Source organism: Pongo pygmaeus, chromosome 3 (genome assembly GCF_028885625.2).
Source record: "Pongo pygmaeus isolate AG05252 chromosome 3, NHGRI_mPonPyg2-v2.0_pri, whole genome shotgun sequence".
Lineage (NCBI taxonomy): Eukaryota > Metazoa > Chordata > Mammalia > Primates > Hominidae > Pongo > Pongo pygmaeus.
In genome coordinates, this window is record NC_072376.2 from 516535 (window position 1) to 533069 (window position 16535).

At 51.5% G+C, this 16535-nt stretch overlaps 1 protein-coding gene across 3 annotated transcripts in view; it reads left to right on the forward strand.

Moving 5' to 3' along the window:
- The window catches only part of PIGG (phosphatidylinositol glycan anchor biosynthesis class G (EMM blood group)), a 41489-nt gene extending 27106 nt beyond the window's left edge, over nt 1–14383 (forward strand). For all 3 annotated transcript variants that reach the window (XM_054486107.2, XM_054486110.2, XM_063663439.1), the window contains 4 exons: nt 2013–2204; nt 5328–5637; nt 8633–8796; nt 14005–14383. In XM_054486107.2, coding sequence (XP_054342082.1) covers nt 2013–2204; nt 5328–5637; nt 8633–8796; nt 14005–14221 — 883 coding nt within the window. In that variant the 3' untranslated portion in view covers nt 14222–14383. The remainder of the gene's footprint in view (nt 1–2012; nt 2205–5327; nt 5638–8632; nt 8797–14004) is intronic.
- The last annotated feature ends 2152 nt before the right edge of the window (nt 14384–16535 follow it).

The window sequence follows — 16535 nt, forward strand, 5'->3', positions numbered from 1 at the left end:
GAAGGACGGGGTCAGCCAGGCAAGGTGGGCGCAGCCTCTGTGGGCCAGCTTTGCCCTTAGCAAAGCTCCTTTCTCCTCTCCATCCTCCCTTTTCTCTCTCCTCATCCTAAAGGGGCAGAGCCGTGTGGAGGAATTCAGCCACCTCCTGAGCCTTTCATTGGCGACTGGAAAACCACCTAGAAAGTGTAGCAAATCAGGTAGCAAATCATTTCAAGCAAGGCTCAAAATAAGTAGAAGAAACCAGGACAGAAAAATAGTTAAGATTTGCCTAGACTTAAATTTTAATTGTCTGGCATTGAAGACTTAGGAAACTAAAGCAAAAGAAGAACAGCACAATGAGAGTATCTGCAGCGAGAGTAACAGCAAGGGTTGCAGTCCCGTCACTGCAGAGAACTCCTGTAAGAAATGGCAGCAGAAGGAAAAGAGAAATGCCCAGTCCTAGTAATGAGGGCACTTGCAGTTAAATGACAGGGTGTGACTTCATACCTGCTGAGGCAGAGAAGCAGAATTGAATGACGAGACTCAGTCTTGGTGAGCACGTGAGGATTCCTGGGGCCACGTTAGTGGCACAGTTCTTCTGGAAGATACTTGTAAGTTTACATCAGAAGCTGCGAAATTACAGATTCTTCTGATTAAGTAATTCTTGTGGGAGGCTAAGCATTAACTAAATTACAAAAACCTCGGTTAGCCAAGTCATCACAGATGGGTCCTTCTATCTGCCTGCAGTGTGCCTACACATTTCCTTTGCAGAGAAACCCCGGAGAGGGGACTTTGGTTGGTCCCCACTCCAGAGGTGAGGAAGCGGAGGGGGGACGGGCTGCTGGGAGGTTGTGCTGGGCACACCAGCATCGGGGTCGGATCCCAGGCATGTAGAGCAGCCGGGTGTGTCACCGAGCTCCGTGTCCCGGAATAGCACTGTGACACCTTGTTTCTTACTTTCCTGGAAAATTAAAGCATTAGGAGAGAATTGGCTGGGTTTCCACCCCACATGCAAGAGCCACCCCCAACCGCATTATCTGCAGTTTTGCTTACGTGAGGTCAACCATAGTCTGAAAATATTACAGTATTTTGAGGCAGCCCACATTCATATAATTTCTGTGACAGTAACAATTATATTGTTATAAATGTTCTACTTTATTATAACAATCCTGAAGATTGTGTAAAAACACGTGCCATTTAAAAAGCAACAATACACAGACACCCAGGTACTCCTTCCCGGGGTGAAGCCCAGGCCCCCGTGTGGCCCCAGTCTCCCCCTGTCATCCTGGGAGGCTTTGAAGCGGGAGCTGCAGTAGAAGAAACAGAAGGGAGCCCGGCCTTCCCCGCCCTCACACTCAGGCCAGGGCTGGCCGGTGCTGTACCACCACAGCACGGTCGGGACTCTGAGCTCTGCCCTCTGACAAGCTGTCAACCTCTGCACCATCTCCTCACCCAGGAGCGGGTGACAGCAGACCCTGTGAGAGGCCATGTGGGTCTAGGGACGTATCATGCGTTACTGAGTTAATGGGAGAAGGCAGGAGAGAGGAGGTAAGCTGGTAGGTGCAGGGCTGACCCCGAGAGGGTACCAGGGAACAAGAGGACAGTTTATATCTGTCACCGCCTGGCCTCTGGGCATCCAGATCTGATGGTGGGAGACCCGTTTGTGAATGAGAAGTGAGAGTTCAAGTTAACTGTCTTTTTTTTTTTTTTTTTTTTTTTTTTTTTTAATAAAATGTCTCACCACGTGGCCCAGCCTGGTCTCAAACTCCTGGCCTCAAGCCATCCTTCCACATTGGCATCCTAAAGTGCTGGGATTGCAGGCGTGAGCCACCACACCCCACTGAGGTTGACCATCTTTCATTTGTTACACTTTAAGAACCTTTGTTTGAAAATAAAAACCAACAATTTCATGTAATCTTTGGTTTTTGGGAAAATGAGCTATTTTTTAATACAGTTCTTTGACAGCCACTCGGTGTAGATTGATCTTGTCGCTGTTTGTTTACGTAATGCTGGCATTTTCCATCTCATTTCAGCTCTGACCACAAAGCCGAGCTCTCTGTCCTGGCTGCCCTCTCCCTCCTCGTAGTTTTTGTGCTGGTGCAGAGGGGGTGCTCCCCTGTGTCCAAGGCTGCCCTGGCGCTGGGGCTGCTGGGCGTCTACTGCTACCGGGCGGCCATCGGGAGTGTCCGGTTCCCGTGGCGGCCGGACAGCAAGGACATTTCCAAGTAAGTGCGTGGCGGACACGCGGCGCGTGGAACCACTTTACTGTGATGAACTGAGAAGACCAAGCCAGTCTTCAGAGCACTGGAGTTTGGTGTTTGTGAATTGTGATTGTGTCAACAGCTACTGGAGTGTAACTAAGAAAACCTCAACCAGCCACATTGTTAGCACTTTGTATGTTTTATGTATTACTTTTAGGAGAGAAATCACTTGAAAGTAAGATTTTTTTAATTTAAAATAAAACCTTCAGGGTGTGTGATGGGACAGACAGATGAGCGTGAATCGGTTTCTAAGTTAGTGGCAGCACGTGATGGCCAAGGTTCTGTTTTCCTGGTCAGGGTGTAATTGGTGATGAGGATGATGAGTGGATGTTTCCCAGCAGCTGGGAAATGAAGCTTGCTGGAAAATCAGACCGTCCTCATAATTTATAACGAGCCCCCATGAGGGGCCAGGAGCTCCTGTTGATTGGCGGGAGGGCTCAGTCAGGAGGACCATTTTCTTTGTTCAAAGCAACCGTGTTTCTGATTTTAATTGTGTTGTGGTGGTGGACACAGGAGTGGGATGAGCAGAGGCCGTTCTGGAGGGCAGCTTGTAACATGTGGGTGACCCTCTATTTAAATTTAAATAGCTGACTGTTTCCATTTATTTCAAGCATATAAGCAGAGGCAGGAGCCTGGGATGGGACACAGGCATGTCCACTGAAGTGTCCTTCACACTTGCAAAGAGGAACAACCAGGGTAGTTATCCAGCAGCAATACAGTGACCCTCCCAGTGAGGTCGAGGTCGGTGCTCTGTAAAGGGGTCTTCTGGCTATTAGGCAGCCTGTGTGCACAGAACAGAGAAGCATGTTGTGGAACAGTGGGCTGTGAAATGGTAATATGACCCCAGCTTACTAATTGTGTACTTGGTTTTTTTTTTTTCATACTTATATGAAAGACTACATACTTAAAATACTGGTGGTTATATTTAGGACTTGAAATCATAAGATTGTGGTCTTGCTTTTTACTTATTTTTGTATCTTAGCGATGTCTAGAGTTAATAAGTGTTGCTTTTCTAATCACAGCAAAAGTCAAGGTGACTGCTGAGGGCTGTGGCCAGCCTGAGGGGTGGCCGTGGGGCTCTGGGGGCACCCCTGGAAATACTTCCTGGCTGAGTGGGGAGTAAGGGGTGGGAGTTAGGGTGAGCTGAGGCCTGGCTGAGGCAGTGAGAGTGTAGCAGGCTGTCATCCGAGGCTGGGGCCTGGTGCAGAGAGGATGCTGACGGGCGGGTACCAGCGGTGTTCTGTGGAGATGTCTCAAAGGCTGTTGACTTTGGAATCTGAGACTTTGGGCTCATCCAAATGGATGTTACATTTGGGGGTGTGTGTTTAAGGTGTAGCGTATGAATAAATTCATTTCCTCGCAGATCTATACACTGAATTTCAGCATCACTCATCTCGAGACCTTGGCCTTCTTCCCTTCCCTGGCCTGCTTCCTGCAGCATGTAATTTGCTAGTGTCGAGAACTAGCCAGTGTGCCTTTTCTTTCCACATGCACTGCCTGGTTCACCTTCTTCCTGTAAAGTGCCTCCGTCCTTTGTCCCCATCTGTCCTGATCATAAATAGGTCCTGGCTGCAGAGGCATCCTGGCTCTAGATCATGGTAACAGCTGCCGCTCTCCTGTCAGTCCCCCGGGCCCTGCCATCCACTGAGAGTCTGAAATCCTTTGCACTCAGTTCCTGACTGTCCTCCACTCAGAAGCCCAGGGATGGCTGGAGTGGAGTTGGAAGCGGGGTGGGCCTGGATGAGCAGCATCAGACTCTGCCCGGCCAGGGGAAGAGGAGGAGGACCCACCAAAGGCCCCGGATGATGCCCCTCCTGCGCATCACCCTGCCTGCCCTGGCATCCTCTCTTGACACAGAAACCAGTCCCTTTTCTTCTATGAAACTTCTCCAGTGATTGTGACCTTTGCTGATTTCTCCCTTCTTTAAATGCAGATGGGCCTATAATTCACTCTCAACTTAGCACACACCTTGGCCTGTGGGGGTTGCCAGGTACCTGACCCCAGCTCCTCAGCCAGGATGTGGGCCCCTCCTGGCAGCCACACTGCCAGGCACATGGTATACAGTGCTCAGGCTGTTTGAACTAAACTGATCAAAGTTTACTTTCTTAATGTACAAAGCTTTCTAAGAAAATCTAATATAGGAAAATTCAGTTTTCACAATATTATTATTATGACATGAAAAATTTATGATTATTTTAAATGATCAGCTTTTGCAGGCTATATGAAGCATTTCATTTACAAAATTTATTTAAAATATTATGTTTTAGGAACATACGTGTTTTGTAAGATGAAATTTTTTGGTAATTGTGTCCTTTACAGATGACTATCATAAGAGTACTTAAATTTACTGAGCTTACTGTGTGCCAAGCACTCCCTGCATTCCCTTGCTTAATTCCTAGGATGACTTTGTGAAGTGTAGAACCATTTTCTCTCCATTTCACAAATGGCAAAGCTGAGGGTCAGAAGTCTTGATTGACACGCCCGAGTAGGAGAGCTAGTGAGCAGCAGGGCTCGGACTGAGCAGAGCTCTGCCTTTTCTCAGAGCCCGCGGGGTTGGACGACTGCAACATTGCATGTGTGTGTACCTGTGAATGTGCAGGTGCTTATTTACCTATAACTGCATGTGTGTGTGCCTGTAAATGTGCAAATGCTTCTTTAAATCTGCTCAGTTGTGCAATGAACATTTATGAACTTACAGCAGTTTCTTAGAGTTGAATCTTACACTAGTGCATTGGGTTTTTTTAAATTAACTGTGCAAAACAGGCGGGCCACAAGGGCACCGCTTGGGTCGTGCCACCAGATGAGCCAAATGAGCAAGATCTCCCCGAAGCCAACCCCAGCAGAAGAGTCTGCACGAGGACACACCTGTGGGCCTTTGGTGGCGGCTCCTCAGGGCTGCTGTGCAGAGGAGACATGCCCACTGCCGTGACAGGACCTGGGGGTAGAGAGGGTGCCACGGCTCCTTTAGTCAGCAGTGCTGGGACATTTACTGGTTTCCTAGGTAGATAGGTGTGTTTTTCATGGGAAAATGTTTTTGAATTTTTCTCACTGGTGCTAATGAATCTAACTTGTTTTGCTCTTTTTTAGGGGTATTATTGAAGCTCGTTTTGTTTATGTCTTTGTCCTTGGCATTCTGTTCACCGGCACCAAAGACTTACTTAAATCTCAAGTCATTGCTGCAGACTTCAAACTCAAGACTGTAGGGTTATGGGAGATATATAGTGGATTAGTTCTTCTGGCAGCCTTGCTCTTTAGACCACATAATCTTCCGGTCTTAGCATTTAGCCTCTTGATTCAGACTCTAATGACTAAATTCATCTGGAAGCCCCTGAGACACGATGCAGCTGAGATTACTGTGATGCATTATTGGTTTGGTCAAGCATTCTTCTATTTTCAGGTAGGTTTTCATTATTATCATGGGTAGTAGACTTCACTTTTTACATATTTATTTTAAATTTTTCTTTGAGAAAATGTTACCATAAGTTGGAAAGTTACAATGTTTGTTTAGCAAAAGAACTGTCAGTGTGGCATGGTGAATTATGCTGAACTCTCGTGCGTATTTTATGAGATAAAGTACAGCCGGTTGTTTAAGACATGTCCCAGGTGTGGATGTGTGGGTGCTTAAGACAGCGGATTGCTGCTCTGCTGGGCCAGGCTTGGGTTTATTTATTACAAGCAGTTCAGGAAGCACAGACATCACATTGTTCACTTGCTTCATTGATGAATGTAATAATTGTTCTCATTCATGCCCTTTGCCCCCGGTGTCAGAGCTGTCCACACTGGGGACCATTGGTGCCCCCATGATTATTAGCTCTCTGAGGCCTGGTGGGTCGTCAGGGCTTCTGTCTGGTATTTAAAGACCCATCCCAGACAAGCCCAAACCACGTCAGTTATGAAGAGACATAGAGGGACAGGCAGGCGGGGCCTCAGAGGGATCCAGCCTCATCCAGCCTCCCGGCAACCTCAGGAGAGCGGGCACAGCCTTGCTGGTTCCCTTCCAGCCCCGACTCCCAGGCTGAGCCACTTTGCACCAGCTGAACGTCGTGGTTGCATTTTGGTCTTTACCGTGAGGTGTGTATTTTCTTGGTGTGCACCACTGTCTGCCTGTCCGCTGTCTCATACCCAGGGGGCTTGTGCAGTTCTTTGTGTCCCGACAGGGCCTCTCCTCCATCCTCTCCTCCTTTCCTGGTGCTCCCAGCCTTTCCCATGGAACAGCCCATAGTTGCAGGATTTTCTGTCTGTATGTCTGCCCACTGATCCTGAAGCCCAAAGGGTGGTAGGTGTGAAGTTACAGAAGTCTGTCTCTTCAGGTACAATGAGTAGGTGGCCAGTGGCCAGCTTCTTAGCCCCGTCCTGGTGCTTCCCTGACCCTTCTGACCCGCTCAGGCCCCTGTCCTCCTTGTACACAGCTGCAGCTCTCCCTGCCATGTCCACACAAGGCACAAGGGTGTCCCCAGCAGAACTGCAGGCCTGGATGCTGGTATCCAGCACGTTCAAGCCAGGCGGCCTCCGGCAGGCTCTTGCCACACCTTCGTTTCCTTATCTGTAAACCGGGGATAGTGGTCTCCCGGCCTCCCCCGGACCCAGCCCTCCCTGGTCTCCCCACCTCCCCACGGCCTGTTTTGAGGCTGATCCGCTGCCCCCTCAGTGTTAGATCTCCTCGGGGAGGAACCTGTGGCTTTGCTGCCCATCCCTGCTTCCTGCCTGCCCTCGACTGGGCAGTTCCTTAACAGATCAAGGATCAGGAATGTGACTGCCCTTGCTCGTTTGCTGGCCCTCCACATTCACCCAATCCCTGGGTCTCTCTGCCTCCGTTTCCTCCCTGTTTGGTGAGGATAATCACGAAGCACGTCAGGACTGTTGGGTTAGATGAAGTCATGCAGGTAAAGCCGCTGTGTAGCTGCGGACATGTCAGCATGGCTGGCAGTCTCTGTGCCTGGCTGAGCCTGCTCAGAGCCACAGTGGCCTCCCTGGTGTCTTCCTCCCCTGCTCCCGTCGTGACATCTGGGACTCTGTCCCCCTGCCGCCCTCCAGGGTCTCCTGCTGCTTCTGCCTGTTTGCTCTCTCCTCGGTCTCCCTGCAGAAGAGCTTCCAAGTGGAGGAGTCACATGACTGGGGCGGCGCCGTCCAGGAGAGGCAGTAGCCGCGAGTCCAGTGGGTCTCAGGGGAAGCCAAGTCAAAGGGCTGGGGCCTAAGACAACAGGGATAGGAGTCAACGCACATCTGTGAGATGCTGGGGAAGCAGCATCAACATGACTTGGGGACCCCCTGGGCCTACAGCTGTCTGCATGGAAAGGGAGGAAGGAGCCAAGCTGGTGAGCACCCAGCCAGTGTTTTGTGGACATGAACAGTTCTGTTTCTGGAGAGGGATCTTCGTTGGGCTTGGGGTCGTCGTTGGGCTTGATAGAGACATGTGCTGTCAGACTGTAGATGTCATGAGTTTCTGAGGAAAGGTCAGCATGACAGGCAAGTGACAGACATCAGAGTCAGTAAAGATGGAGCGTGGAGAGGTGGGGCCTGGGAGCAGAGAGGAGGGGCCTAGTAGTGGAAGGGTGTGGTCTTGGAGTGGAGAGGTGGGGCCTGGGAGCCCAGAAGGGGGGCCTAGGAGTGGGAGGGTGTGGTCTTAGAGTGGAGAGGTGAGGCCTAGGAGTGGAAGGGTATGGTCTTGGAGTGGAGAGGCAGGGCCTGGGACCGGAGAGGCAGGGTCTCAGAAGACCCCTTTTTGGGATCCAGAATCACTAGGAGCAGGGTAAGCTGTGTGGCATTGGTGCTTGCATACTGCAGGGAGTTACCTACCAGGGCTGGGCCGGGACTGGCCAGAATCTTGACAGATGAAGTTTGACCAGACCAAGTGAGTCCTCATGGTCTGATACGTAAGCCAGATCTGAGTTACCAATTTGCACCAGGGGCTGTGCTCCCCCAGCGGCTGGCCTGCCCTCCACCATGTAACCCACTTGCAGCACCTCACCGTAGATGGGACCGGGCTGGGTGCCCATTGTAGTCTTCAGCCCAACTCCCCCCTTGGCTGGACCTAGCAGCTGTGCCTCTCAGGGCCATATGTGTCCCCTCAGATGGGGGTCCTTGAGAGGGGTCTGGACAAAGGTCTTAGATGTGTCGCAGTCAGCCAGCGGGTCTGTGTGTGCGTCCTTCCTCAGAGGGGGCCCCAGCTTCTGCACGGTCAGCTCACGTGCCCCTCCGCGGCCTGGGCACTGCAGGCAGGGGGAGGGGGTGCCACCTCGGCAGTCTGAAGGAACGGCTAGGCAGCCACCTCTGACCACACGTGTGTCCGTGCCAGCGTGGTTATCTGGGCTGCCTACACGGTTCACACTAACATCATGGCTGTTGATGCCACGTGTTGTGAGGCCTGTGTCAGCTCTTCTCCTGTATTCCAGGGCAACTCCAACAACATTGCCACCGTGGACATCTCTGCAGGCTTCGTGGGCTTAGACACCTACGTGGAAATCCCAGCCGTGCTCCTGACAGCGTTTGGGACGTACGCAGGGCCTGTGCTGTGGGCCAGCCACTTAGTGCACTTCCTGAGCTCAGAAACACGCAGGTGAGGCACCTCTCTGCCGTCAGCACAGTTCTGGGGGCTGGCTGCCTGGTTTTAAGGGCCGTACTTTGTTCCAGATGCAAGGGGGTCTAAGCTGCATGGGTCCAACAGTCTTTTCAACAGTTTCTTTTCCTTAAATAAGGAACGGTCCAAAGCTCAAGGGCCAGAAGGCGGCCTGAGGGGTCCTTGTAGGGCCAGGGTCGGGTCTCACGGGGCCTCGCTGGGCTGCCCAGGTCGCACCAGCACATGGTTTCTAGAGACACAGGAAGGAAAATTCCTTTTCCCACCACCCCAGGTTTTTCTGCTTGCTGGTGGGCAGATGGAGGGCAGATCGTCCTTCCCCTTTGGGGACATGAAGATAAAATACGGCTCTCGGCCCCCAGAGACCCTGCTGGGGCGTGCAGGACCCTGGAGAAGGCTCCTGGCTCTGGCAGTGCCTGTTCTGAGTCGTCCTTGAGTAGCTGGGGGCATGTCCCTTCCACACATACGCTGATGAGTTGGGTTAGAAAAACAAGGTGGGGGGGCACAGGGAAGTTCAGAGACGTGAGCCCCGTCCCCTGTGGCTGAGAAGTCCCTTCAAGCTGCGTCTGGCCTGCCCTCCATGCTCTCCTGCCTGGTCCGCCTCGTTCCTTCCAGTGAGCCTGAGGTCTCCTCTCCAACACCCACCCGTCTCCTGGCGGTTTTGTGCAGAAGTTCCCCCGGGGGACCCCCACATCAAGGGTGCAGCCCCCCATCCACACACCTGTCTCCTGGCAGCTTTGTGCAGATGTCCCCCGGGGACCCCAGATCAAGGGTGCAGCCCCCCATCCACATGCCCGTCTCCTGGCGGTTTTGTGCAGAAGTTCCCCCGGGGAACCCCAGATCAAGGGTGCAGCCCCCGCATCCACACGCCCGTCTTCTCTGCAGCGTTCCCACCGCCGCACACTCTCTGCTTACTCATCGTATGTTTCTTGCTCCCCCAAGAAAGGAGGCTTCGTGAGGCAGGGGCTTCACCAGCTCTGTTCACCATAGCAGCCTCAGTGCCTGGCCTGGCGGAGTCAGGTGCTGAGTGGACTGCAGGGGGTTGATTCTGTACCTCCCAACTTGGTCTGGCAGAGACCCCAGGGCCTGCAAAGTTATTTGACTCACATGTGCCTGGTTTTTCCATCTGTAAAATGGGAGTTGCTGGGGGCTCAATGGGGGGGCACTTGGAAGCGTTCACAGCCTTGGAGGGGCTAGTGGCCCCTGCGGCATCTGCCAGAGTGCCCCGTGATCCACGCTTGTCCCTGCTGCCAGCCACAGTCACGAATCCCCGCAGCGCCTGCGCGTTTCTCCCTGTGCTGAAACCGCGCGCCGCGGCCCGGCCTCCTCCCCGGCGGGCGAGCGTCTGGGGCACTGACTGGACCAGCCTCCCGCACTTGCTGGGTGGCTGAGGGCAGGTCAGCGAGCCTTGCGTGTGTCCTGTGGTGACCGGAGGCCCCAGTCCTGCCGGGAGCCCCGGGGAGCGCGCTGTGGCCTCTCCGCTGAGCAGTGAGGCTGCAGGGCTCCTACGCCCTCCCGTGACTGAACAGTCGCTCTCGCGGTGCTGACTGCTGGGCCCCGTGCCAGCCCTCCCAGGACACTTGGAGGCTCCTCCTGCTGAGCTCGCGGTGACGCCACAGAGCGGCTGCACGTTTCTGTGGCCCCGCCCCGCCCTCTGGCTTCTCCACAGCCTCCTTCGCCAGGTCGTCCTCTCAGCTCCACGCGGGTCCTCTCCCCGCCTCACTCGCCTCCCCAGACCAGCTGCTGAGACCGGGCCACAGGGACCCTTGGCCTTGCCTCCAGACCCAGATGCCCAGCGCCGTGTCGACATTCCGCAGAGGTGTCCTGCGGCTGACAGGACTGAGGAGCCCTTTACGGGACGTGCGGGCGGGGCCCACGCACCCCTGTGCCTGCCTCAGCTTTTCCCGCCCCGAAGGGAGCCCCTCGCCGCTCGCGTCCTGCGTTGAGGCTCTCACAGCATGGGTGCTTCTGAGCCAAAGGAACCGTCCACCTCGGTGGAAGCGCTCGGGCCCCGCGGACTCGGCGGGCCCGGGCTGCACCCCTCAGTCGCTCGCAGGTTTCCGTGAGGGGTCGGGGGAGCACTGGCCTTGCTTCAGCGGTGATGGGCGCGTGCCTTCCCACGGCGGACACGGAGCCTTTCCGAGGGCAGAATCGCTTCCCGCGGACAGGAATGCCTGAGATTCACCTGTGTTTTCTTCAGGTGCCTGTGGACGCTTGACACGCCCACTTTGGGGCAGTCTGTGGACAGACCCCCGTAATTTACAGTCACCGCTGAGCTGGTCATCACAGCAGAAAGCTGAGGCTCTGGGGGCGGAAGCCACCAACAGAGCAGCCTGGGAGACACCCCCCGTGGCGGGGCTGTGTGGAGACGTCCTTCCAGACTTCGATTCTGCGTAGAAGCAAACGTCTGCCCTGAGACCCCTGCTCGGGGCCCGCCTGTCTCTCAGCAGCTGACCTGGGACGTCCTTCTCTGACTTGGTTTTGAGGCCCGCCGCGTGCTCACACTGGGCTTACAGAAACAGGAGACCCCGTCCTCGGCAGTCTGGGGTGGGCTGTTAGCACGTCGTGTGGTCAGGTGTCAGGACAAGCCGGCGTGAGCGCGTGGAGGTGCATCCGCCTCCGCCCTGGAGAATGGATGTGCTACAGCTGTGCGCGGCGTGATCAAGCACCTCGGGTGGACGACACACCTCCCAGTGGCCAGCTGGGGACTGAGGGCTGGAAGTACTTGCCCGGCTCGTCTCTCTGTAGGTTTAGTCATCGGCCTTGCAGCTGCCCTGGTGCTTGCAGATTGCAGTTTGATGGACTAGGCAGTTTTCATCTCTTACATAGCCAGGCACGTTTGTATTTGGGAGGGAAAAAGACAAATATTAAGTGAAGTGAAAGCATTTTGATCAACTGGAGAGTATCATATTTTTCCTAGTCAAAGAGCATTTCTCCTTCATTTTATAGGGTTTTCTTCTTCCCTTTTAAAAGCGTAAAGCGTCAGGTTTTACTCATGGTTTCCATTTTGTTTCAGTAGAGTAGGAAAAACTATAACCGGGTCTAAATGGTAGACAGAGAAAATACGTTTCCAAAAGGTCAAAAACGTGGCCTTGAGTGGTCGGCGACCCTCTGTTCCAGGGGCTGGCACCCTGGGCTGCCTGCTCCCCTCAGCGCAAATGGCTCTTTGCTGAGGTGATGGGAACAGCAAGCTGCCATCTTCTAGATCGGGAACGCTAAAAACTGTTAAACTGAAGTCAAGGTGGTGCCATGTCTAAGCCACAGCTTCCCGCGTGCTGTCTGGGTAGGATGGGGCCACGGCCCACTTAGCCACGAAGCTTTCTGCCCAGTATGTTCACCTTTTCCCAGGTGTTGCTGTCACCAGGGGGTGTATTGAGGACACCTTGGGGTCCACCTCCCTGTGGGGTCCCCGGCCTGTGGGGCTGGATACCAAGTGGTGACCAGCGGTATGGGTTTGGGGTACCCACCTAAGGAGCCAGGGCCTAGCAAGGAAAGCAGTGAAAGGACCAGAGGCACTGGCCACCCACCGGGAGATCCCAGGGTCTGAGTGTTTGACAGGAGCACATGGCAGGCTGAGGTGAAGGAGTGTTTGACGGGAGCACATGGCAGGCTGAGGTGAAGGAGTGTTTGGAGAAGCCAGGAGGGCAAAGGGGCCCTCCAAGGCCTGAGATGGGGAGCCAGTGAGGGGCTGAGGTGAGGCTGTGGAGGGGTCAGAGACAGTCACTGGGGGCATGAGGTACCGGGCACCTCCCGCCAGAGAGAGCCCCGTCCTTGGCCCTTCGTGGCTGTTGACACCCTTTCCTGAGCAGTGAGCACTGAAGCAGGAGCCTCTTACAGGACACCCTCAAGTAACACCTGGTGGAGCTGCTGGGCTGATGGGACTGAGGAGCCCTTTACAGGACATGCATGTTGGGCCCACACACCCAGACACACACGTGCCGACAGGACTGAGGAGCCCTTTACAGGACATGCATGCGGGACCCACACACCCAGACACACACACGTGCCAACAGGACCGAGGAGCCCTTTACAGGACATGTGGGGCCCACACACCCAGACACACACGTGCTGACAGGACCGAGGGGCCCTTTACAGGACGTGCATGCGGGACCCACACACCCAGACACACACACGTGCTGACAGGACTGAGGATCTGGGGGTTGCCCCTGGACCCTTTCTAACAGAACTTGATCAGAGGTCGTGGATGAGGCATGGAAAGTGCCCAAATAATGTAATTTATCATTTTTCAATAATCACAGACTCACGGGAAGTTGATTTGAGGAAGAGATTTATGTAGTATGTTGGTGGTTTGAAAACTAGGGGGGTACATTAACATACTTCAAGGGGTAGCTCTTATTCCGAGAATGCTGCCTTTCCCTGTGGATTTGCTTAGCAAACCCCGCTGGGCCAGTGTCCCCAGACCAGATGGACTGACATGGTCCTTCACACAACAGCAGGGAGAAAAGCTCAGAACTTGTATTTATGTTTATTTGTATCTCGCCCTTTTGTAATTTTCTGTTCATTGTTTGTATTTTATAATGCATGTGATATAGTAGCACATGCATATATAATTTTTAAATAACTGCAAAGTCTGGGGGTGCATTTTTCAGAGCTGTTTTACAGACGATGGTGGCAGACAGTGGCTGAGCAGTTGGGGCTGCAGCTCATGTCCCCTCGGGCACCTCCATGCCTTATGGAGATGCAGACCTCTGCCCACCCCAGACCAACCACATCCAGATTTCTGTGGGGGGGGGGGGGCTCCAGAGTGGCACTTCCAGCACATACTGTAGGTGATTTTTACATACAGTCAAGTTTTAGAAGCATTTCTGGAGAGCTCAAGTTGTGTGTATGGGGGACATGGTGGCCCTCACCCATCCTTCTTCTGTTTACTCTGCTTCATTTTTCTTCATGAATTTGTCTCTTCCTGACATGTTACATATCTGGTTTCTCCTGCCTCCTTCACTAGAACACAGTCTCCAAGGGGGCAGGATGGGTTTTCCCGTCTCCAGGGCATCTGGAGAGGCACCTGTCCTAGCACCATAGTGACTGGATGTGTGTGCAGAAGAAGGAACACAGTGCCCTCTAGTCCAAGGGCAAGAGCTACTGGAGTCTTTTTGAAAATAGAAGTGTTGTTACATGTGTGATATGTAAGTGGCATGTGCTAATACACATTTTCTTTCTTATTAACAGCGGTTCAGCACTGAGTCATGCTTGCTTCTGCTACGCACTGATTTGTTCTATTCCAGTTTCCACATATATCGTTTTGGTGACATCTCTGCGTTATCATTTATTTATATGGAGTGTATTTTCTCCAAAACTTCTCTACGAGGGAATGCATCTGCTCATTACAGCTGCTGTCTGTGTATTCTTCACGGCAATGGATCAAACCAGACTCACACAATCTTAGACTAAGCTGAACACTGGAAAAATAATACATGCGTAAAGTCTGCTGTTATTCTAAAAGGAAAGATGTGATTTCAACAAAGTTGATGAATACCTTTCTTTGACTACTGTACCTGAATTTAGACTAAGCAGTAAATAGTTTAATAAAAGATCACTTTAATACACAGTTTGTATCATATTTCCCCCATTGACAATCACTCTAGAAGCTTCTGAACATTTAATTTCCTCTGAATAAGCTATGGTATGACCCAAATATGTGTGTTTAAGTCAATGAATGAAAAGGTTCTGGACTTCGTTAGAGAGTCCAGGAGCTCTGTGGGAGGAGGCACCTGGATTATCTTAGGGAGCACTGAGCTCTTAGAATCCTACAAACCACTGAGGGCCCCAAGGAGCTTTGGTTTATGAGGGTTACGTGTATCAGTGTTTATGGCATTTGAGATGAAAACTAAGATAAAGTATTCATTTATAAGGAATCTATTGCATATTAATATAACACTTGAAGGAAAAGTAACTATATTTTCCAAAACAAATTCAGTGAGACCCAGCACTTTGGGAGGCCAGAGTAGGGGGAATCACTTGAGCCCAGGTGTTTGAGATCAGCCTGGGAAACATAGTGAGGCCCTCATCTCTCCAAAAAACTTCAAAAATTAGCTGGATGTGATGGCACACACCTGTGGTCCCAGCTACTCAGGTGGCTGAGGAAAGAGTATTGTTTCAGCCCAGAAGTTCAAGGCTGCAGTGAGCCATGATTGCACCACTATACTCCAGCCAGCACAACAGAGTGAGACTCTTGTCTTTAAAATGAAAAATAAATGTTTAATGAGAAAAGTCATAATGTTTTACATTTTTACAAACCTCTTCAATGCCTGGCCTAATTGAAGCTAGTTGGATTCTGTGTTCGACCTGTTATGATATGTGTTTGGTTAAAATATAAGAAGAAAATCGGCTGGGCACGGTGGCTCATGCCTGTAATCTCAGCACTTTGGGAGGCTGAGTGGGGGCGGATCACCTGAGGTCAGGAGTTCAAGACCAGCCTGGCCAACATGGTGAAACCCCCTCTCTACAAAAATACAAAAATTAGCCAGGCATGATGTCAGGTGCCTGTAATCCCGGCTACTCGGGAGGCTGAGGTGAAAGAATCGCTTGAACCGGGGAGGCGGAGGTTGCAGTGAGACAAGATCGTGCCATTGCACTCCAGCCTGGGTGACAGAGCGAGACTCCATCTCAAAAAATAATAATTATTATGTGTATATGAAGAAAATCCAGCCTCAGATCAGTAGTTGGAAAGAGGAATATTTTAATGTCCTTTTTCTGATTATTGTGGATGTTCTTTTTTGATACCAACACCAAATCTTTTTTGATGCCAACACCAAAACTCAACAAATGTTAGTTTGCTGAAGGTTAGTTGGACAAAAAGAAAAGAAACGAGTGCATATAAAAACTGGTGAAATTCTACTGAGGGCTGTATTCGAATTAATAGAATTGTGCCCACATCATTTTCCTGGTTTTTATGTGGTTGTGTAAGATACCATCATTGGGGGGAGCTGGGTGAAGGATACATAGAACTCTCTATATTATTTTTGCAGCTTCTTGTGAGTCTTTAACTGAATCAAAATAAAAGTTATTTTGAAAAAGAAAAGGTTAGGTGCCATGTGGAATCTGAAATCATATCAATGAACTTTCATGTCCTGATGCATTACGACACATTGACCTGTCTTGCACCCTGAATGGAACTTTTACCCAGATGTGATTATAAACATATGCATTGTTGTTTGGAAAATAACAGTTCACTGGATGATAGAAATTTCCAAATGTTGTTCATTATTCCATACCAAAATCACTTATTTATATCACAACCCAGCTCATCAGGAAAGTCTTTAAAGAGTGAATGGCGGCTCACACTTGTAATCCCAGCACTTTGGGAGGTTGGGGAAGCAGGAGGATCGCTTGAAGCCTGGAGTTTGCGACCAGCCTGGGCAATGTAGTGAGATCCCATCTCTAAGAAAAAATTTGAAAATTAGCCAGGTGCAGTGGTATGCGCCTGGAGTCCCAACTACTTAGGAGGCTGAGGCAGGAGGACCACTTGAGCCCAAGAGTTCAAGGCTGCAGTGAGTTAGGGTTGCACCACTGCACTCCAGCCTGGGCAACAGAGCCAGGGCCCATCTCTAAAAAAGTAAAAATGTGAAGAAAAAAAACTCACCATCCAGAAGAAACAGTCACTAACAGTTAGTGAATACAGTTCACTAAATGGAAGAAGCAGGGAGGATGCATAGATGCATACATGAAAATCATACTATATAAATATTTTACATAAATAT